The sequence below is a fragment of the Puma concolor genome, chromosome A1 (assembly GCF_028749965.1).
Source record: "Puma concolor isolate L17-30 chromosome A1, mPumCon1.1.hap2, whole genome shotgun sequence".
Lineage (NCBI taxonomy): Eukaryota > Metazoa > Chordata > Mammalia > Carnivora > Felidae > Puma > Puma concolor.
This window is the reverse complement of record NC_141667.1, coordinates 224,549,994-224,573,112: the sequence shown is the minus strand read 5'-3', so window position 1 is coordinate 224,573,112 and position 23,119 is coordinate 224,549,994. Positions and strand designations below refer to the sequence as shown.

The 23,119-nt window shown below is 42.7% G+C and overlaps 1 protein-coding gene across 2 annotated transcripts in view; it reads right to left on the bottom strand.

Annotated features, from left to right (window-relative positions):
• LHFPL6 (LHFPL tetraspan subfamily member 6) overlaps positions 1-23,119 on the bottom strand; it is a 248,011-nt gene that overhangs the window by 14,027 nt on the left and 210,865 nt on the right. The window contains exon 3 of one of the 2 annotated variants that reach the window (XM_086713125.1): positions 16,568-16,666. The exons of the other annotated variant lie outside the window; for it this stretch is intronic. Coding sequence (XP_086569251.1) covers positions 16,568-16,666 — 99 coding nt within the window. The remainder of the gene's footprint in view (positions 1-16,567; positions 16,667-23,119) is intronic. 2 annotated transcript variants of the gene reach the window in all.

Genomic DNA, 23,119 nt, shown 5'->3' with positions numbered 1-23,119 from the left:
GAAGGGCAGAGGAGAGAGGGAGACACATTATCAGAAGCAGGCTCCCGGCTCTGAGCTGTCAGCACAGAGCCCTATGCGGTGCTTCAACTCACGAACCGTGAGATCATGACCTCAACCGACTGAGCCACCCAGGCGCCCCTTGTGACTTTTCTATAAATCTGAGCTCATTTCAAAATCAAAATTAAACAAATATAAAAATTTAACTGTGTCTATATACATGAATGTATACCTATACCCGCGTATATATAAAAATATAAATTACACACACACACACATACATATGTCAAATGACTGGGAGACTTTCATGCTTGTACATACAAAGAGCAAGAACCCAATAAATACGTGGGTCCTACGGCATGCAAAATGAGAACTGATGACAATTTTTATTGTGCAATTTGCCTCACGAAAACATTCGCATTCGCACTCCTTGCTCTGCGGGGCACAGCACTCAGTGGGGTATCTGGGGAGTCCCTGCCCTCAAGTTGCATCCGCTGTCGCACAAAGCCCCCTCCCGTTCCTGCCGACCACAGCGGACCAGAGAGGACCACAGCCAACGAAGCAAACAGCCTACTAAACCCGCCGAAATAAAGAGGACATCCTGGCATTCGTCATAAAGTAGCGCCAAGCGGTAAGTGAGCGGTGTATGTGTGCGGACGCAGGTGTCCCGGTGAGGAAGGACAGGGGCGCTGGCTCCACCTGCTCCAGGAGGGGCACAGGCAGCAGAGGGACACAGGTCCCCCTTCCTCCACAAAGCGCCTCCAGGCTACTGGTTATGTATGGTCCACGTGGGAAACAACACTTCCCACGGGAGGAAAGGGGCTTTTCCAGCTGATATATAGATTTCACACAAGCAAAGCATATGCTCGCTAAGAGAAACCTCCAGGAGTTTTCCAGAGTTTTCCGTGCCATCTAAGCCGTCTCTGGCAACTCCAGCAGGTCAGGAGGGTGCAGGGTCAGGACTATGGTAAGGAATTCAGCCTGAACAGGACAGAGGCTTTTTCACACTTCGAGCCTTGTCAAGGACCATTTCTGTGTCCTTGTGACTTTATCCTTCCTTCACTTCTCCTCCTTCCACCTAGCACATCACAGCATCACAGATTTTAGAGACAAGGGACACTGGAGAAGGATCATCTACAGCAAGGCTTGGCAACCTTTTTCTGAAAAGAGCCAGAGAGTAAATACTTTAGGTCAAAAGCAGCCATAGAGGGGGCGCCTGGGGGTATCAGTCGGTTAAGGGTCTGACTCTTGATTTTGGCTCAGGTCATGATCTCACGGTTTGTGAGTTCGAGCCCTACATTGGGCTCTGCACTGACAGCTTGGGAGCCTGCTTGGGATTCTCTCTGTCTTCCCCTCCCCTGCTCTCTCTTTCTCTCTCTCTCTCAAAGTAAATAAACTTAATAAAAAAAAACAGCTGTAGACACTAAGTAAACACATGAGCATGGCTGTGTTTCAATAAAACTTGCTGAAAAAACAAACAGGACATACTTGTCACATGACATGCTCACCCTTGATATAGGTCATCTCCTGTATTTCACCAATGACCAAAGTCACCTTCCCAGGTCTCTTGAATGTGTTTTCTTCAGTAGGGAGATTCTTTCTTTTTGTTTATAACTTTGAATTTCCTGGTTCAAATCTAAAGCAGGGTGCTGATGCTGGGTTATTCTTTTTTTTTTTTTTTTTTAATTTTTTTTTCAACGTTTATTTATTTTTGGGACAGAGAGAGACAGAGCAGGAACGGGGGAGGGGCAGAGAGAGAGAGGGAGACACAGAATCGGAAACAGGCTCCAGGCTCTGAGCCATCAGCCCAGAGCCTGACGCGGGGCTCGAACTCACGGACCGCGAGATCGTGACCTGGCTGAAGTCGGACGCTTAACCGACTGCGCCACCCAGGCGCCCCGATGCTGGGTTATTCTTAACAAAAAAACCAGTCCTATTTGGGCAATGAGGATGTACACCACATCATTACCTTCCTGTGCTTTTAAAGTTAACTTCCCAACGCCAAAGGAAATAATTGTAAAATTGTGTGTGGTCGGGGGGGCAGGGGGGGATAAACCAACAACCTCTTTTACCAACAAACCAGTGAAACAGGTGTATTTCATATCAATATAAATAAATCACCAGTGTGAAAACAACTAGGTAAAAAATGAGCAGGCTTAGATGAAGAGACAAAATGTGGTGGGTCCGTATAATGGAATATTATTCAGCCGTAAGAAGGAATGAACTTCTGGCACATGTTAGACAACATGGATGAACTTTAAAGACATTATGCTAAGTGAAAAAAGCCAGACCCTGAGGCATCTGGGTGGCTCAGTTGGTTAAGCATGCAACTCTTGCTCTCAGCTCAGGTCATGGTCTCACGGTTTGTGGGTTTGAGCCCCATGTCGGTCTGTGCACCGACAGCACGGAATCTGCTTGGGATTCTCTCTCTTTCCCTCTCTCTGCCCCTCCCCTGCTTGTGCTCTCTCTCTTTCTCAAGACAAATACATAAACATTAAAAACACGTTTAAAAGGGCCAGACACAAAAGGACAAACAAATATTGTAGGAGTCCACGTGTATGAGGTGCTTTGAATAGGGAAATTCATAGAGAGAGAAAGTAGAATAGTGGTTACTAGGGTCTGGCAGAAGAAGATGATGGAGAGTTATTGTTTACTGGGCACAGATGCTGTTTAGGATGATGAAAACGTTAGAAAAAGGTTAGTGATGATGGTTGCACCACACCGTGAATTTACTTAATGCCATTGAATTGCACACTTAGAAATGGTTAAAATGATACAGTTTTATGTTACATACATTTTGTCACAATATAACAAAACAAGGGCAGTGTTATGTGGGGGTAGAGAAGCAGGTAGGATGGTTCAATCAGAGAAACTGATCCTGAAAGATCTAAGAAACACACGTTCCAGTATTTTGGTGGCTGTGGCCGCCCAGGTGCCATGCTTCACTTCCTCTCACACTTCACTTCCTTTCTCAGTGGTGTTCCTGACCCTGCCACACCAACCAAACCTGCTCATTGCTCGTCCTTCCAATCAGATCCACTCAGGGGCCTTTCTCTTAAAGTCTGCGCTGACTCAAGGTCCTGCACCATCCCCTCCTGAATTCCACTAAGAGCCACATAACCATGGAACAGGTGGCTAAGCTGTTTTGCCTACACAGCATTCCCACGACACAAAGCAATGGCAAGATAAAACTACCTTGGTGCTTCCAGAAGCATAATCAAATCCCAGTTCAAGTGTCAGAAAAGTAGGGTGAGTGCATCTGAATTCTTATGATCACACCAATCCAATGGGCCTCTGTTCTGTGGCCCAGGGAATCACTTCACTAATGTACACATTTGCGCCATTTACACGTAAAAGATGGTTTTCCCTTTGTCCTGTCTGGCCAGCTTGTTGTTATGAATCCTTGCCCCTTAGCACCGAATTCATCCTGAAAGTTTCACTAGAGAGAACGCCACTGGGAAGGTGATAAGGCACACACATTGGCTCTATATACACAACGTATGCTGGTGGCCTTTGTGTTCACGCTGTGAACCGACCCAGAATCCGATCTCCGAGTGGGGAAGGCTGAGACGACCAGCGGGGCTTTCTTCAGCGTATGGTGACAGATTATCCTCTAGCTGTCTGTCATTGCTGTTTATAAAGGCTGGAATGACCTCAGATTCTGCTCCTCTGACTCATAAATGGCCCCAAAAGAGAGTGTGAAGGTACCTAGGCTGTCTCTAATTGCCTGTCCTCTGTGTAGCCCGCGGCTGCAGCCAATTTTCCAGGAAACCTACATGAAGACGTACTGCACTCCGTTCTGATGGCATTTTATCATTCCTCTTCCCTTTGTCTGTCATGCTTCCATCAGCCACCAAGCAGCCTCTGAATATATTCTCGGTGTCTGGTCCTCCGTTTAAGAGGTTTTCCTGGACGATCCCTCCTTGTGCGTAAGGTGGCTGCTGCGGACCAGCCTAATCCAATTTGGTCAAGCACAACCTTGAGACCCTCCGGTAAATTACAGTCACTGCTGCAAAAGTGTGAGGGACGGTATCGGGGAGCCACTCTCCTACAACCTCATTTCCAAGTTATGATGAAAGCAAGCCTCAGACCTGCTTGCTACACAGACAGACGCTTATTAAACAAACAGCAATCAAGGCACAAACCAGGTCATCGACCTGTCCTGGGAGCTAGTTAAATCTTAGCTCTCAATCCTTTAAGTGTTTGCAAACACCACTTTGCATGAAGGAGCCACGGGAGCAACGTTCCAGGGCAGGACTCTGGTCCCTTTGGCCACAAACAACCAAAAGTTCTCCGAACAAAGACTGGAAATTGAGCTTTTTCGGGATGACCCAGCCTTGGCTGCCATTCCTGAGGGCATTATGTGCATAGCGGGCATGCTTCAGTGAACCTGTACCAGTTGTCAGAAATACTAAAATATGTACCTCTCTGTACTGGTGGGTGAACAGCCACTTCTCCAAGTTCCCCAAGTGTCCCATCGTCCCTTCCCTGTCTGGGAACCCTAGAGAATCCTAGCCTCATGTCCCAGAAACCAAAGAGCTAGTGCCTGGCAGAGCAGGACCCCTGGGGAGCCTGCGCCAGTGCTGTGGCCAAGATTTTAGTGTGGATTGGTCAGGGCCCATGGAAAGTCGGTTGTTTGAGAGTTTGGGTATCACAGGGACTTAGAATAATGGCTAAAGGCAGGGTGGATGTTTCCATCCCTTCAAGCAAGGATAAGGAGTGCCTTTCACTCTTGGAGCTAATCCACAGTCTCACTGAGAAGAATCCATGTCTAACATTCATCATGCTAATTAATAAGATATTAATTCCACCAAAAAAAATCCACTTCTGACAGGGCTGTGCGAATAGTAAAGCTGCCGGTGTTGGTCGGGATACAGATAACAGAACACTCGTACCAGCAGCCTTGAGTATCTGGTCTGGAAGATGCACCTGGGTTGTGACTGTCCCTAACTGACAGACACATCTCTCCTTATCCTGAAGTATTTTCATATGAATTACAGGCATTATAACAGTGGTGTCAAGGAGGTGAGGAATCTGAGATTTTACTGTGCTTGTGAGCTGACACGTTAAACTGCCACCATTTCACAGAAGCTGGAGGAGACAAGAGACTCCCACATCAGAGATGTGGAGATGTATTATTCACAGACAGCAAGCAGCATGAGCTTCACATTTGCATCCACCCCCTTGCCTCCCACACCTCACAGGGGCTGATGCGGCAAAGTCAGTGAGTTTGGGTCACAGTTGAGGAATCCCATGTTTAGAGAACCCCAACTTTTTATAATAGGCTGTAAACAAATCCGCCCAAACTTCACACCAGAGGGAGACATTATCTTTATTATACTAAACAATAAACAAACCTGCCGTCTGCTCCAGCAGGATTCAAGACCTATCTGTTCATTATACAAACATCTTTGACAAGACAGTTCAGAACCAAGAGCTCTGGAGACATGCTAAATAATTGCCTTCTGATAGCAGTATGAAAGGAACTGGCCAGAAGTCTGAGTGGAAACATACTCAATTCACCAGGATGGCTGAGCACTCATTTTCACAGATACGATTTCAAAGTAGAATTAGCAGGAGTATGAGGGAATCATTTGGGGGTAGAGGAAATGTTCGATGTTTTTATTTTGGTGGTGGTTACGTGATTTTACAAACTTGTCAAAATCCTTTGAATTGTACTCTTAACATTCGTAAATTTTGCCGTATGGAAATTATATCCCAATAAAGCTGACTTTTTAAAAAAGCAAACACAAACAAAATACAAAAAACAAACAAAAAAACCCCAGCCGAACAAAAAACCCAAAGTAGTATTGGTATATGGGAATATCTATTTGCAGTAATGCTTAGCGTAAGTATGATGTTTTCCCCTACAACATCCCTGTGACAAACACTCATAGATAATGAAATCAAGTCAAAAGGGTTCAGTAGCTCTCCAAGCTCCTGGGCAGGGGTCGGGGGAGGGCTTTTGAGAATCGTTGGCAGAAAAAGTCTAGAGGTCAAGTTTCTCAGCTTCCTAATATCAGACTTCCAAATGTGGTCGACCAAAGGTTCTAAGTCTCCAGATGTCAGGAACCCATTTGCATACTATATAAAAGTTAGAATAAACTCTCCAGAAAACAGCATGTACACACAGGCATATGAAATTTGCACACAATTTCAGGGGGGTCACAAATCTCTGAAGCTTATTCATGGACTTTGGACCCCTGAATTATCCGGAGACATCACTCCTTAGAACTAGGGCTCCTGTAACACTGAACTCATTTGCCATTGTCATCAAAACAGCCAGTTGCCAAGCCAAAGTAGCTTACGATCCAGACATCACGTAGCTGACGTTCTCAGCTACCCAAAATATGACCCCAAATCAGGAGGCAAGAAAAAAAACCTAGAAAACACTGTCCAGAGCATACAAAAATCAGTATTTCAAAGACACATAGTGCACGGAAACAGAGCTGAACTGTGTTCCTTTAAACCATGATTTTAAGAGGATGCATGACGATTAGATGAGAAAGGACACAAATTAGAAGTGAGGGAATAAGGACAGAAAGGCGTAAGTAATAACTGCAATGAATAACTGCCAACAGTGTGACATAAAACTGTTGCAAAGCAACAACAACCCCCCTGAAAGAACTCAAAAAATTTTTCAGTCTTGGCTATTTAGAGAAAAGGCAAATCACTCTTAAACAAATGTCCATGACTCCTACGAACCTTTCCTTACGAGTCATATGAGAACATAACTGCGAATGAGGTTATTTTTTACAGGCTTGCTTATGTTTTTTATATGTTTCATATATTCTGGCTAAAAGGATGGATTCTGGCTATAATACATCTACATCCTCAAACCATTTCAACATGATTAAAATAGGAAATGTGTTGGCCTTCAAGGCAGAAAGGCGGGACTAATATTTACCGTAGGTTTTCCACGTTCAAAGCACCTTCCACTTTTGCCACATTTAATCCTTTTCACAGGCCTCTGAAGTGGGGGCTGTCATTCAGTTTGAGAGACCAAAGAACTGAAATTCTGAGAGGCCAAATAACTTGCCCAGAATCAAACAGCTCTAAGGGAGTGAAGCTGGGATGGAAGCCAGTCCTCGCTTTTTTTTTCCATTAACTATTCCTTTAAACGGAAAATTCATTTATCTGGAAAAATCCATTCATATGAAATTTTCTGAAAAGATCTCATAAATGAATTTTTTCTCTACAAATCCTCTCTATTAATTAGTTTTGTCAACATTCTACCAGGTTAAAAATCAGATCAGCCTTGGGGCACCTGGGTGGCTCAGTCAAGTGTCCATAGCTTGATTGTGGCTCGGGTCATGATCTCACAGTTGGTGAGATAGAGCCCCACGTTGGGCTCTGTGCTGACAGTATGGGGCCTGCTTGGAATTCTCTCTCTGCTCCTCCCCTGCTTGTGCTCTCTCTCTCCCTCTCAAAATAAATAAAGAAACCAAAAAAAAAAAAAAAAAGTCATATCAGCCTCCTGATTATTTTCTTATATTTTTGGTTTTATTCTAAAACACATTTGCTATGTTATTAATCAATAATGTTTACAAATGGCCCTTTCTTAAAGGAAGACGTGCTTGCTAAGGAGGAATAGTGGCTACTTTCTCTCTTCTGTTAGGAAACAAAGGCAAAAATACACAGTAAGGTCACAAAACATCTGAGTTCTCAACTCTGGGGCAGAAATATTTCTCCTGAGATTAAGAATCTTACTATCAAGATCTGAAAGAACTCTTCTCTAATGTTTGTGTAGACAAGTCTCCCAGCAACTGGAAGGTTCACTGGCAGGTCTTTCCTCAGTGTTACTATTTAATAAGAGAGTGTTCTAAGATAAATCTGTGATAAATCTCTCAACTATAATCTCCTTGAGGGCAGGGAGCAAGTAGAGGACTTCTCAAGGGGCTGCACGAATTACATCATCCAAAGGGGTAGCTTGGGATGGTAGGAGGGGATAGATTCGTCTCCCTAATTAGCAGATTATTTCCTAAATCCTTAACTACCAGGAAATTTCAATAAAATCTGCAGATTTATTTAAGATGATGTTCACATAGCCAATTTATCTCAATTGCCCTTACTTTCTTAGGGACATCAATGATAGAATCAGTTGAACAAAGTTCATTCCTGAGAGAGGACCTAAAACATCAGAAACAGTTAAATTTAAAATCAGTGCTTTTCTACCCCTAGATTAATATTCTAGTGGAACATACTAAGAAAACAGTTAAGAGCACCTCACACAAAAGAATAATTAGAAAAGCCAGTTGAATTTCCTGAAATTCCTTAAGTATACTATATCTAAAATGGCAGGGAACTGAGGTGTATCTATTTTCTTATGTTTATTTATTTATTTTGAGAGAGAGAGAGAGAGAGAGAGAGAGAGAGGGAGGGAGAGAGAGAACGCACACACACGAGCAGGGGAGGTGCAGAGAGAGAGGGAGAGTGAGAATCCCAAGCAGACTCTGCATTGTCACCACTGAGCCTGATGCAGGGCTCGATCACAGGGATGGTGAGATCATGATCTGAGCTGAAATCAAGAGTTGGACATGTAACCAACTGAGCCACATAGACACCCCATATTTTTTGTTTTTATAATGGGGATAACACTGAAAAAACTTAAGAAAAATCTTTAAAAGAGAGATTAGCCTATTCTTCTCAATAGTGTGGTGGCCATATCTATCTTATGAAATACTGTGTCTCACAGGCTTTTAAAGAGAATTACCTTTTTCTACAATCACCGAATTCCACTGGTGCAAATCACTGTAAACCACTGAATTAAGTTTTAAAAAGGCTTAATACAAGATTGGGAATAATCCTTCTCCGAAATAACCAAACCAAAAAGGACTCTAGGAAGGAAAGAATTTAGAGCTCTTTCTTTTTCACCTATTGGGGCATTTCATTCTTTAAACGATGACCCTTAACTTGATTTTTCTCTGGGAGATGGTTCAGCCATATTCCTTTAGAGAGTAATGCCATAATTCTCCCCGGGTTATCAATGGCCAAGTATATACAGACACATGATGGCAACTTCCCTTTTAGAGGTCAAAAATTAGCAGTAGGGTTCCTTCCTTCCCTCTCATCCTCTTTCCTTTCCCTCCATGTCTCTTTTTTCTCTCTTCCCCTCCATCATTCTTCCCTCTTTCCCTCCCTTCGTTTAACCATTTTGTAGGTGGCAGATATGTGTCATACATAAGGATCATGTTTATCTTAATTCATAATTTCATCCTAAGTCTGTGGCACAATTTTTTGATGCCAAGAACGTGCTTAATAAATATTTGTTGAATAAATAAATTTGCAGAATACCGCTCTGGGCCAAACCCTGAACTAGACGCCGAAGTTGAAAAATTCCTGTCCCATTGGTTCATCTGGAACCTACAAAGATGCACTTAGGGAAGCAGACAGAATTGGACCCATGATTATAGAGAATGGGGTACTTTTTGCTAAAGCAGTACTAGAGGCATTTACTAAGCGATAACTTAAAACGGGTATGTGCATGGGCTGCCATTACTGTCATGGTCCCACTGGGGTTCATGGCCCTGAAGTGAATTGGTTCTTCTCCTCTCATTCTAGAATGAATGCAGAAAACCCTTCTTGTCATGAAAAGAGAACCATAAGAAGGCTGAGTGACCGGCCAACTTGGCTGCATTTCCTTCAGAGTCGCCTGGGCGCTGCCCCATCACTTCATCACTGGCTACACAGACCTTCCTCTGCCCGTGGCACTTGACCAGCATCATCTAGAGTCACATTCTAGAGGGTTCCTGTGAGTAACCCTGGGCCTACCCAGTTTGGGTCTTGGTTTAGCTCCTAGCGGCTGCTTGGTCTTTCTGCCATCCTCCTGTGCTAGCATGCTATTTGAGGGAATACAGGCTCCTCCTGGAGCTTCTAAATGACTTCTAGCAACTTGGACAAATTTTCTCTTTTTGTTCTCATTTTTTCCCACTGACTATAACTTGCAAATTATTTTTTCTCAAGTGTGATTAGGTTTGAAGGGAGAAAAACAGAAGTCAGGAGTGAAAGAGATGTGCCCAAAGAGATGTGACGTGGTTATTGTTCAGATTCGATGAGAAGAGATTTCTTCCCTGGTCTGAAAATTTGGAAGAAACAGACTCTCATCTTTTTCACACTGACAGGCTCTGAGTTCTCAGTAGTTCTTGAGAATCCAAGAGCATAATTTCAAGAACAGGGAACATGATGGCTTCTTAATGAAATTAAATAGCAAAATGAAAGCAATGATTACTCAAATTTACTTGGCAAATTAGCAAGACAAATTAATTGAAACACTACTTTTGATCATAAGGATATAATTAGAAAAGTCTGGTGGATGAAAATATCTCCGAGGCATGAATTAAATCAATTGGACAACCTGATTAGAGAGACCTTATGCTTAACGTGTAAATCCCAACTTACTGTTATAAAATGTAAAAGAAAGAAAAAAAGATTAATCAACCAATATTCATTAAAAATGGTCCTGTGCAAATAACATGAATAATAACAGCAAACGTCTACTGTATTTTTATTATGTGAAGATACTGTGTTACCTTACATATTATTCTTATCACTTATACTGTTTTCTTCTCTTAAAAAGTAATACATAAATTCACCATTGTTGACACTTACACAGCACAGCACGAGCCGTTACTGACCCTTAATCTGCAGCCACGGACTTCGCGATGGAAGGAGAGCAGGGCACCAAGTCCAACCACAACAAAAAGACAGACTGAGATGCCTTTTCCGTTCGTAGCCTCATCTTCCGCTTACAGATGCCACTACTTCTCAGTAAAATCTGGTTCTATAAAACTCTGAACCCATCCACGCTCGGCCACAAGAAGCCATTTTGTACACAGTAACCGCTGACAGCTCTTATTCTTTCAAGTTGGCCCAATCAGACTGAGAAGAGGGACTTTTATTCCATTGCTGGGACTGGGGAGAGACGCCCCCTCTCTTCTATGACACGAACAGGCTACAGGTGCCAAACGTAATCGTCGATGAGAAGAAGAGAGCCAACCTCAAGATGGAGGAGAAGAACCCACACGCGGTAGGTCTCCGGTTTGGGAAAAACCCGGGTCCTGGGCAACATCTTGGGCCCTGGACAACATCTTTGAGCCCCTGGATCAGTCAAGTCTGCAGCTCACCTTAGCTCTGGCCTTGCTGTAATAAGAGATGGTAAATATTTTCTTTGTGTAAGCCAGCTGGAATCAGCTCTCTGTAACCTAAAGCTAAAGCCCCCTAGTGTATATAAAACAAAGTGGATATTAAACTAAATTCTAGCAAAGTACAAAAAACTAATTTTCTCTCTCTACAGAGGACAAACTGAAGGTTGTCCCAGAGGGAAATGGGGTAGGGAGATGGGCAAAACAAGTAAAGGGGAGGGGGAGATACAGGCTTCCAGTGGTGCAATGAACAAGACACGGGAATTAAAGGCACGGCGCAGGGAATATAGTCAAGGACTAACAGTATTGTGTAGTGGCAGATGATGACTGCACTTGTGGTGAGCACAGCGTGACGAACAGAGATGTTGGATCACGGTGCTGTACATGTGAAACGAATGTAACATTGTGTGTCAGCTATACTCAAATAAAAAATTTTAAAAAATATAATTCTCTTTATAAATCGGGTGATTTTGTTTCAAAGTATGGCTGCTGACCCCTTGCACCTGAATCACCCGAGATACTTGTTTAAAACACAAATGAGAGGGTCACCTGGGCGGCTCAGTCGGTTGAGCGTCCGACTTCAGCTCAGGTCGTGATCTCACGGGTTGTGAGTTTGAGTCCCGCGTCAGGCTCTGTGCTGACAGCTTGGAGCCTGCTTCAGATTCTTTGTCTCCCTGCCTCTCTGCCCCTCCCCTGGTTGTGCTCTCTCTCTCTCTCTCTCTTTCTCTCAAAAATAAACACTTTAAAAAAATTTTAATAAAAAATAAATAAAACAAATGAGAGAAACAAGTCGGCCTCTGATTCTAATGCTTCTAAAGGGTGAAAGCTACTGTCAAGGCAAGCTGTACAATTGTAGCTGCATAATTTAGAAATTCATTATGCAGCCTGCTTGTGCTCTGGTTTCCTTGTTTCAAAAATACGTGTATTCAAACATGCTCCTTGCTTCTCCATAAAGAAGAATGATCCAAAGGTAAACAGTAACAATCTTTGATTTGCAAAAGTGGGTATTTTTGTGAAATTGCTCCAAAGCTTTGCACTTAATTCTTGAGAAAGAATCAATAGCCTTATAAAGTTGTTTTCAAGGCACACACAAAAATCCTCCCCAAGTCTCCTTGCCAAGGAAAAAAGACACTTTATTTTCTTTAATTTTTATTTATTTATTTTTGAGAGAGAGATAGACAGAGGACAGAGAGAGACAGAGAGAGAGAGGGAGAGAGAAAATCCCAAGCAGTCTCTGTGCTGATTGACTCGGGGCCACGAACCATGGGATCATGATCTGAGCCGAAATCAACAGTTGGACACTTAACCAATTAAGCCACCAGGCACCCGGGAAAAAGGCATTTTAAAAAGTAGATTCTATTAGACTCCTACCACATTACCTTAAAACCACAAATGTGAGTTTTTATGAAATCTGTTCCTTGCTTAACTACGTCTTTTATGTTTGGACTCAGTTTAAACCCCTGGGAAGCCCTTCCTACCTTCACCCCACCAGCATTCCTCCTTCCTCCACTGTGCCTGCTTGGGCTCTTTCCCTCTTCTCCTTGGCCTCCCTGTAGCCTAAAACACACCCACACTCACTCCTTATCTACCTAAACACTTCACAGCCTTGAAGGCTCAGCTAAAAATACTCCTTCCTTAGGAAGCCTCCAGGAGAGGTCAAGTCCCCTTGAATTGTGACATAGCAACTAACTAAAATACCAGTTAGGCTGCGTTCAGCTGCCAGTACGAGAAAGGCTGCCTTGGGGCGCCTGGGTGGCTCAGCTGGTTAAGCGCCAGACTCCTGATTTCGGCTCAGGTCATGATCTCAAGGTTCGTGAGATCGAGCCCAGTGTTGGGCTCTGCACTGACATCTCAGAGTCTACTTGAGATTCTTTATCTTCCCCCTCTCTGCCCCTTCCCTGCTTGTTCTCTCTCTCTCTCTCTCTCTCTCTCTCTCTCTCTCTCTCTCTCAAAATAAGTTAACATTTTTAAAAGAGAGAGAAAGGATGCCTTTAAAATTACCCAGTAAGGAAATGAATCACCATGTATTATGTACTATGTATCGGCAAGGTTGAAAGCTCCTAGGGAAGTCATGCTTCAGGGGTGGCTGAACCCCAGCTGGTTTCTCTGCCCACCCCTTCCCCCTGGAGGCTGTCCCCACCTGCCATTCTACCTAGTCAGAGGCGGCTGCTGGAGGGAGGGGGGAGCATGGCTTCTGGTGCCTTTCCCTTAGGCATATGATCCCTTCTTCTCCCAAAGCCTCTGGAAACATCTCCTGCAATATCACTGGTCTAAATGGGCTTACGCCGCCCCATCCCAAGCTAGTATTAAGTGGTAAGACGACCAAGATGAAGTTAGAGAGTTGGCCACCTAATTCGCAACGCGCACAACATGAAGAGGGTAATAAGTATAGAGCAGACTAGGTCAAGTGGACAGGGCTGCTCAGCGCGATCGGTGCCCTGCGTCCCGACCAGCTGTCTGGGAGGCTGAAGGGATCAATAAATGAGTCTATCTGAAATGAACCTATTTCTGGAGTGGCGGGGGCATGCTTTGGTTGAGATCAGGGGTCCTCAGACTGTGGCCCCACCACCTGTTTTTGTAAAAACAAATTTACGGGAACACGGTCACACCCACTGGCGCATGGAGTGTCTCTCATGCTACAAACGCAGAGCTGAATAGTTGCAACACAGACCATATGGCTCCGAAAGCTGCAAACAGTCACTAGCCGGCTCTTCACAGAGCTGTTTCCCTGCCTCTGGCTTAGAATCACCGACCAGAATGGAACGATGCTGGCAAGGCAACCACAAGGTCCGCTGCAGTGCCTTCCTTTCCGACCCTCTTCCTTTCCGACACACTGACGGTGTATATTATCTTCTTGAACATCTGGCTCTTCTGGTAGGTTCTGGTTCCCTGACGGCAATGCATGGGGTCTTTCAAAATGCCTTGGTGATGCCATGTCCTCAACACCTAGCACAGGGCCTGGCAGGCAGTAAGCACTTCAGAAATATTTGTCGGCTGGGTAACTGAATGAACACACTCCTTAAGTAATCTTCCATATAAAAACAAAGGGGATGGTTTCTTGAGTGACCCACATCCCACAATAAGGACCGCATGAACCTTAACAGCATTAACATTTCCCAGGCCTCAGGGGGAAGATGTGCCCACACAGTCTCCTGGGAGAGGCAGCAGCAATGAGATTGGCTTCTCAGAAGCAGTAGAGGCAGTGTGGCTCTGGCAACCGGCACGCACACCATTAAAAACATGGGCCCCAGGGCCAGCCTTAGTGAGAATGCTCCCCCTCGCACACGTGCTGTGGCTCCCAACTGCGGTCCTGGGTTCTCCCCAGTGAGCACCAGAATCTGTGCCTTCGCTCCGCTGAAGTTCAGTCTCCATCAGTGTGCAAGGAAACAGTCACCATTTTTTAAAGATAGAACACAGAGGTAGTTTTGCAGGACCGAGGACTCGTTTTATCTGTAGATGATGACAGTTTCCATTTTTTCCTCACCATCCCACTAAGAGACATTAAAAAAAAAAAAATCTTGGTGTGGCAAAACTTAAAACCACCAGAGTTTTTAAATTGTTAAAATGGCTTCAGTGAGTTTAGTAACATAAGAAATTATTACCGGTAGTAAAAAGAGGCAAGTCTTTTTTTTTTTTTTTTTTTTTTTAAGTTTGACATTCAAGTGTTTAATCCACAATGCTGGGAAGATATGAACTACTGAGATGCAGTAATGAAAATTGCAAAAAACAGGATATGGGTTTCATTACAACCTGCTAATTAATATAGCAACACGCAATAGCAAGAGATCAGCAAGAACAGTATTCTAATCAAGTTGAGGCATGTGTGAAACGGCCAAGAATGCCTCAAACGCCAGGGAAAGAAAAATGCCAAATGCTATATTAAAATATCTCCCCTGGACACAGTTTGCTTTCCAAAAAAAACAACCAACCAACCAACCAACCAAGAGACAAACAAAAAAAGGTAAAAAACTGAAAAACAAACAAAAGCCAAGCTGACACTCAACTTTGTGCCAGCATTTTCCTCTGCATTTATGGCAATCACAAACGGATCCAGACTTAGGAAAGCCTTATGGAGAAGGAAAGAAAGAGCGGTCCGAAATCTCTTGTATTTTTTTATCCATGCAAATTCGTAGTATTTAACGTACCAACTTCTCCGCCAAAAGAGCTAGTATTGTTTTGAGGGAAGCAGGGTGTTTGTCATCCAATGAGTCAAACAAATCATGCTTTATTTTCAAATCCACAGAACTTTGAGATGGTATCACATCGGTCCATTTTCCTCAGTATCGGACAGAAATTTTTTTCACAGAAGTTCTACCATACAATTTTTTAATGATGATTTGGGATATAACAGTATTACTGACATTAGACCACCTCCCTCAAATATTTCTTCTTAGAGTGAAGTGTTTAATGTGAAAAGCGAATGTTTAAGTTAGTACCTCACTATGAACCAATCATCAAAAACTCAATCTATCCTTATATTAGGGAAAAGTATATTTGCTATTATTTGGCAGTAATCCTCGATGTGGGAACACCGATTCCAGAAAAACGTCCTCAGAAAATAATTCGATAAAGAGAAGGCTTGCTTTCGTTAAGTTTTTCATTATGATATGCCTTAAAATAACAGAAGCTGGAATAGACAGGATACTTAACTAGAAAGAAATAAGGAAGTGTTGGCGTAAAAGTTAGGTTTATCAACCGAGGGAAATATAATCCAATTAGTACAAGTTATCATGATGCAAGCCATATCATCCTATGCTACCTTTTTAATGGACTGCTAGGTAGAACACACTAGAGCTACAAGTGAAAATGTCTGAAATTTCCAGAAAAAGTCACGAGGTGTCCTTCAGCAGTGTGTGAACTTCTAACTATTCAATCACATCTCTCCCTGCTTCTCCTACCCCTGTGGCCTCCTGATGGACTGTTCCTATGCCTCTCTGATGCTCTCGCTCTGCCGTGTTCCTGGCTTGCAAGATGCTTCTGTCTACTGCCAGACGACCCTCGTGCATCACTGTGTTCAAGACCCAGCACTCCCACAAAGCTGTCTATTACTCTGGAGTGAGATCGCTTTGGATTTCTTAGCCCTTGAGAAATCTCAGGCAGACTATAAATTCCACAGAGTTCTTTTCAGCACCCACAATAAGTAATTAACACATGATTTTTGAATGAATTGATCAATGCATATAAACTCTTCAGAGCAGGGGCTCTATCTAAGCTTTGTATCCACAATACTTCCCACAGTTCAGGCAAACGGTAGATTGGCATAATTTCACTCAACAAATGGATAAGCGAGTGTGTGCGTATTGTTACACATGACTGCTAGCTGCACTACACGGTGTGTTTTTCTCCCTTATCTCTCCCACTCTCTGCTTCTAGGAAAAGTCACATACGGTTCTTTTCTAAAAGGAGTGTCATTGACGAAGGAAACTTACCCAGGTCAAACTGGCCAGAGACATAGCCACAAGTCTGACGGACTTCCTCGCTGTCCCAGCCCAAGGGGTAGAGGGCACAGCCAGCACCGATCAACAAGCCTGCAAAGAGATAAGCCAAGAGGGCTTTACTGGTACTCCTCTGCATCTCCAGGTAAAGGCAGCCGCATGGAGGGGGAGTCGATATTAGCGATACAACAAAAGGGCACGGTGTCCGCGTTTTGGAAAGCACCAGCCACTGCTCCTTAAAGCAATCTAAGGCCAGTTTGATTCCATGAACAACTGCGGGTCTGCTCAAAAGGAAAACAAAAACAGAAACAAAAACAAACCCCGATAGCTCACTTGGGTTCGACTTTGCCTTTTAAAGCATCAAAAGCCTTGACTTTGGCACATGGATCGGACCTGTTAGCTGTACTCCCAGCCGTTAGAACTCTGGTGAAAAGTTGAGAATCAGGGAGCGTTCATCCATCACAGAAATAACCTAGAAGACAGATACTTCCACAATCATCTAAGTCCTCCTTGCAGCTAAGACCAAAAGTACTGATGATTGAACTGAAGAAGGTGGTGGTTTTATTTCGATGTAAATGAAGTTATCGTGGCAGCACACTCTGAGCTGACAGCTTTTGATCGGCACGTCTGCAGTTCTGTATCGAAGTCTAACATGGTTTGATGAGAAGCTGAATGAGACTTAGGCCCTCACCACCGGAATCCGAGGGCTAATCGGAAAGCACCCATCCTGTCGCATCAGTCCGCGGGTACTGTCATCGTCCGTAAGTCCCACAAGTGTGCTGGGCCTGTAGGACCACCACATACATAGTCTGATTGGTGAGAACACCAGCACTGCCTGAGAGAATGTGGGGTATAAGGCGCTAGACGAGGGAGCCCCTTAAATGAGAAAATCCACTCACGTCGTAACACAGAGGCGGAATGACAGGGCCCCAAACGCCGCTGGAAGAGACTTGCAGAATTTCTGTATTTGAGTCCCTTTCTGTCCCCCTCTTGCTTCTTGGGCTCCTGGTAGATGACCCGAGCGGTTCTAACCCATACACACGGTCTGTTTACGGTTATCTAAGGAGGAGCGGCTTCCCAAACCCTTCCCAACCTCTACGCTGAGCTGTGTGGACAGACACCCCCTATGAACCGACACAAATCTCCCCCTCCCCACAATCTGTCCCTTGGTCAACGGTAAAACAACCGTTTAATGCTGAGGGCCTGTGATCCGAGGGAAGGCCTACAAAGAATCACAGAAACTGCAAATCACTAATTCCAGGATGGCTTCGATGCAGTTGGATCGATCTGAATTGTGTCGAGGCTAAAAAATAACTCGGCGACGGTATGAGGTTTTGCCGACTAAGCGAATGCCCCAGGGACTGGTTTCCCCAGGACAGTATTTGTAGCTCTCTGAAGACAACTCTAACAAGTTATCCATCACCAGGTAAAGAGATAATTAGTGAGGAGGCCAAAGTTTGTGTGAGTTGAGTTCCATGAGTGTTCAAAACATAATGTGGTACCATTTCCATGATAACCCAGTTCTTAAATTAATAAGGGACACTATTTTTTTTGAGAACTTGTGAGCAATTTTTTGAAGGATGACAAACGCAGAAAGAGAAAATTTTCAAATGTAAAAAAAAAAAAAAAAAAGAAAAATCGTGACATCGAAATCATCAGTTTTCTCTTTTTCTGATAGGGAAAGAAATGATAAATAGCCTCATTTGCTAATGTCCTCTTCAGATGGCGGGAAAATGTGTCACGTATCCACGAAAGTGCCTGTTTTGATTCGTGTGATGCCAGGCACTTTGGGAAACTAAATAGAGAGAATTTTACATATGGAGCAAATTGGCGTGTGGTTTTCCAAGCGGTGGAACGCTTGGCAGTCAGGGTTCTTTTGTGGAATATTGAGCTGTCTTTATGACACTACGAAATGCAGATCCAACCATATAAATGAAGAACAATTCCATACATAGAAATTTATGTAATGTGCATGATTGTAAAAAATACCACGGGCATAGCTGACATTAAAAACAGAAGTGTTCAGAGAACGTGGGTGGCTCAGTTGGTGAGGAGTCTTGATTTCGGCTCAGGTCATGATCTCGCAGTTTGTGAGATCAAGTCCCACATTGGGCTCTGTCCCTGTGCTTAGGGTTCTCTCTCTCTGCCCCTCCCCTGCTTGCACTCACTCACCTACTCACTCACTCTCTCTCTCTCACAATAAATAAATCAACATTTAAAAAAAAGTATTCAGGGGACAGCAACTAGCTTATCTGGGTTTTTGTATTAATATTTATGTAGTGTTTGTATGTTTTGTCATCTGCTAAGGTTTGCTAACAGCAAAAATACTGCAGATTATAAAGGTCTGAGAAACATTTCTGAGAGAAAAATGTATGTTGCAAACCGATCAGTCTAATTGGTTCTTGCAGTTTTAGGTTCCGTAGGTAAACATCGGTGGCCTCCAGCTACCTTTCTGCTTGTTTTATGTCATGGAGACAGCAAGTCTTAGATTAAATTCAGCCAAATATCTAATGATGTTTCTTAGTCAGCTGGCACAAAAAACAGTCAGATGACCAATTCTGCAAGCCCAGTGAAACCCTCTTCCCCAAATCCATCACATAGTCACTCGAACAAGGACATTCAACACACTGTAAATACAACAAATCTTCAACCGGTAGGTTTAGGACACTTTGGGTCAAATCAGGCAGTATCTTCCATTTAAAGGAATGGGGGACAGGGACCAAAGAGAGTTTAGACCTGGACTGCCCAATGCGGTAGCCATGAGCCACACGTCGTGAGTTCAAATTTAAGTTTATTAAATTAAACTAAAAACTCATTTCTTCAATTGCACTGGCCACATTTCAAGTGCCTGATAGCCACAGGGAACTGTTGGCTACCACACTGGACTATTTTCACAATTACAGCAAGTGCTACTGAAGAAGGCTCTTCTAGACCTAAGACACCATCTCAAAAGGATGCTGGGCTGGACAGATCCTTATACCCGAAGCTTAATACTACTTATTCATGAAAATCACCCCGGCTCTTTTAGATTCTCCCTTTCTAGGTGGGGCTAGAGATCAAGAAACTACATTTCAAAACTCTTCCGCTGGCAGAAATTCTGGCTCATGTTCTCTCAATGAGAAGCCCTCGTGTGGGATTCCGAAGGTAAAAGAGAAAACTAAACCAATTCCCCATTGGCAGCTGCAACTAGGGACATGCCTTTCTGTAGACAGTAGACATAAGATTTGGGGAGTGACTTCCCCCAAAAGTGAGGAGGCAGCCTCCTCAACATCACCCACTAAGGGCAGGTCATCAGCTGTAGTTTCTTTCTACCCTTGCACTTCCTGATTTCCTGAATTCCTCTCTGTCCTTCACTTCCCCAAACCTAAGAGGTCTGTGAAACTTTAAATCCCTGGACTACATCCCTTTCTACTTGAAACACCTACAGTGGTTTCTTTCACTGCTCAGACTCTGGCCAGTACATGTCCAACTCGTGCTGATACAGGTCTTTCTATCCTACCCTATTACTTGCACGTTATTCATTTTCTCAGTTAAAAATTCTCTCTAGTACAACTTACACTGATTAATAAGCCTCAGTAAGTATTGATTGATATTAGAAGGTTCTGTGTTAATCCTCTGTGGTGTGGTCTCTGGTTAGGGAATTTATGCTAATCAATCTTTCCTGGAGTGTGAATTTCTGAAGTGAATACTCCAAATGTTAACCAACTGCCCTTAGTGTGTCGATTGGAGCCAACTAGCATTTTATTGTCCATACTGAAGTTACTATATTGTGACATAAAGTTAGAGACAATTTAACATACAAGTGAGAGCATCTTTTTTATTATCATTGAAGTATTACCCACATACAACATCTTACCAGTTTCAGGTGTACATCACAGCGATCTGATAGTTTTATACATTACGAAATGATCTTCCTGATAAGTCTAGTTACCATCTGTAACCATATGATTATTACAATATTATTGACTATACTCCCTATGCTGTACATTACATCCTCATGACTTACTTATTTTATAACTGAAAGGTTGTACCTCTTAATCCCCTCTACCTGTTTTGCCCAACTCCTTCCCCTCCCTCTCTGGTAATCAACAATGTGTTTCCTAGATCTGTGAATCTGTTTCTGTTTTGTTTTGCTGGTTTATTTGTTTTGTTTTGTTAGATTCCACATATAAGTAGAATCATACGGTATTTGTCTTTCTCTGATTTACTTCACTTAGCATAATAACATTTAGGTCCATCCATATTGTTGCAAATGGCAAGAGTTCATTCTTTTTCATGGCTGAGTAATATTCCATGATATATATCTCACATCTTCCTTATCTATTTATGTATTAATGGACACTTAGGTTGTTTCTGTATCTTGGCTACTATACATAATGCTGCAGTGAACATAGGGGTACATATATCTTTTTGAATTAGTATTTTCATTTTCTTCAGATAAATACCCAGAAATGGAAAGCTGCTAGATTGTATGTTAGTTCTATTTTTAATTTTTTGAGAACTTCCATACTGTTTTCCATTATGGCTGCACTAATATTTTGTTCTTACCAACAGTGCAAAAGGGCTCGATTTGCTCCACATCCTTGCCAACATTGGTTATTTTTTTGTCCTTTTGATAATAGCCAATCTCACTGGTGTGAGGTGATATCTCATGTGGTTTTAGTTTGCATTTCCCTGATGATTAGTGAGCTTGACATCTTTTCATGTGCCTGTTGGCCATCTATATATGTTCTTTGGGAAAATGTCTATTCAAAGTCCTCTGCTCATTTTTCAATTGGGTTGTTTGTTTTTGTTTTTGTTTTAAGTAGACTCCATGCCCAACATGGGGCGTGAACTCATGACCCTGAGATCTAGAGCTGCATGCTCTACAGACTGAGCCAGTCAGGCACCCTGGTCTTTTGTTTTGTTTTTTTAATATTAAGTTGTGTAAGTTCTTTATATAATTTTGGATATTAACCCCTTATTGGATATACCATTTGCAAATATCTTCTCCAACGCCACAGGTTGCCTGTTCATTTTATTGATGGTTTCCTTTGTTGTGCGGAAGCTTTTTAGTTTGATAAAATCTCATTTGCTTATTTTAGTTTTCGTTGCCTTTGCCTGAGGAGACTGGTCCAAAAAAATATTGCTGAGACCAATGTCAAAAAGCATCGATGCTTTCTTCTGCAAATTTTGTGGTTTCAGGTCTTACATTCAACTCTTCAGTCCATTTTGAGTTTATTTTTATGTAAGGTGTAAGAGAGTGATCAAATTCATTCTCTTACATGTAGCTGTTCAGTTTTCCCAGCGCCATTTATTGAAGAGACTATCCTTTCCCCATTGTATGTTCTTGCCACCTTCGTCATAGATTAATTGACCATACATGCGTGGACTTATTTCCAATACTATGTTGAATAAAAGTGAGGAGAGTGGGCGTCCGTGTCTTGTTCCAGATGTTAGAGGAAAACTTCCAGCCTTTCACTGAGTAGTACAATGTTAGCTGTGGGTTTATCATATATGACCTTTGTCATGTTGAGGTATGTTCCTTCTATACCCATTTTGTTGAGAGGTTTTTTTTTTAATCGAAAATGAAAGTCTAATTTTGTCAAATACTTTTTCTGCACCTATTGAGATGATCATATGATTTTTATCCTTGGTTTTGTTATTGTGATGTATCACATTAATGTGCTATATACAATATCGATTGATCTGCAGATGTAAACCTGTGGTGCATTCCTAGAATAAATCCCACTTGACTGTGGTATAGAATCCTTTTAATGTATCGTTGAATACAGTTGGCTAATAATCTGCTGAAGCGTTTTGCATCTATGTTCATTGGGAATATTGGCTTATAATTTTCTTTCTTTTTTTTTGTGGTGTCAGTGTTTGGTTTTAATACCAGGGTAATGCTGGTCTCATAAAATGAATTTGGAAGCATTCCTTCCTCTTAAATTTTTGTGGAATAATGGAGAAGGATGGGTACTAACTGTTCTTCAAATGTTTGGTAGATTGACCTGTGAAGGTATCTGATCCTGAACTTTTGTTTTTTGTAGGATTCTTAGGTTATTAATTCAAGTTTATTACTTGTACCAGGTCTATTCAGATTTTCTATTTCTTCATAATTTTGGAAAGTTGTGTGTTTCTAGGAATTTATCCATGGCTGCTTTAATGGTGATAACTTCTTTAGTGTTCGCTTGTCTAGGAAACTGTCTTGCCTTTAATTTTGAGTGCCTTCGTGTGGATCTCTCTGGATTCATCTGATTTTGGACTCTCTATGTCTCCTGGACCTGCATGTCTATTTCCTTCCCCAGGTTAAGGGAATTCTTAACCATTATTTCTTCAAGGATGTTTTTTCATGAAGGTTTGATTCTAGGGTTTTATCTTCTTCTTTCGTTTGGCACATGCTCCTTTGTCTCATTTTGTTTGACTTTCTGTATTGTATTTGTTTCTACGAATTAGGCAGAACAGCTACCTCTCCCGGTCTTGAAGGAGTGGGCTTGTGTAGGAGCAGCCCCTGTGTAGACTGCAGGTGCCTGGTGGCTTTGGCAAGCTGGCTGCAGATGCAGC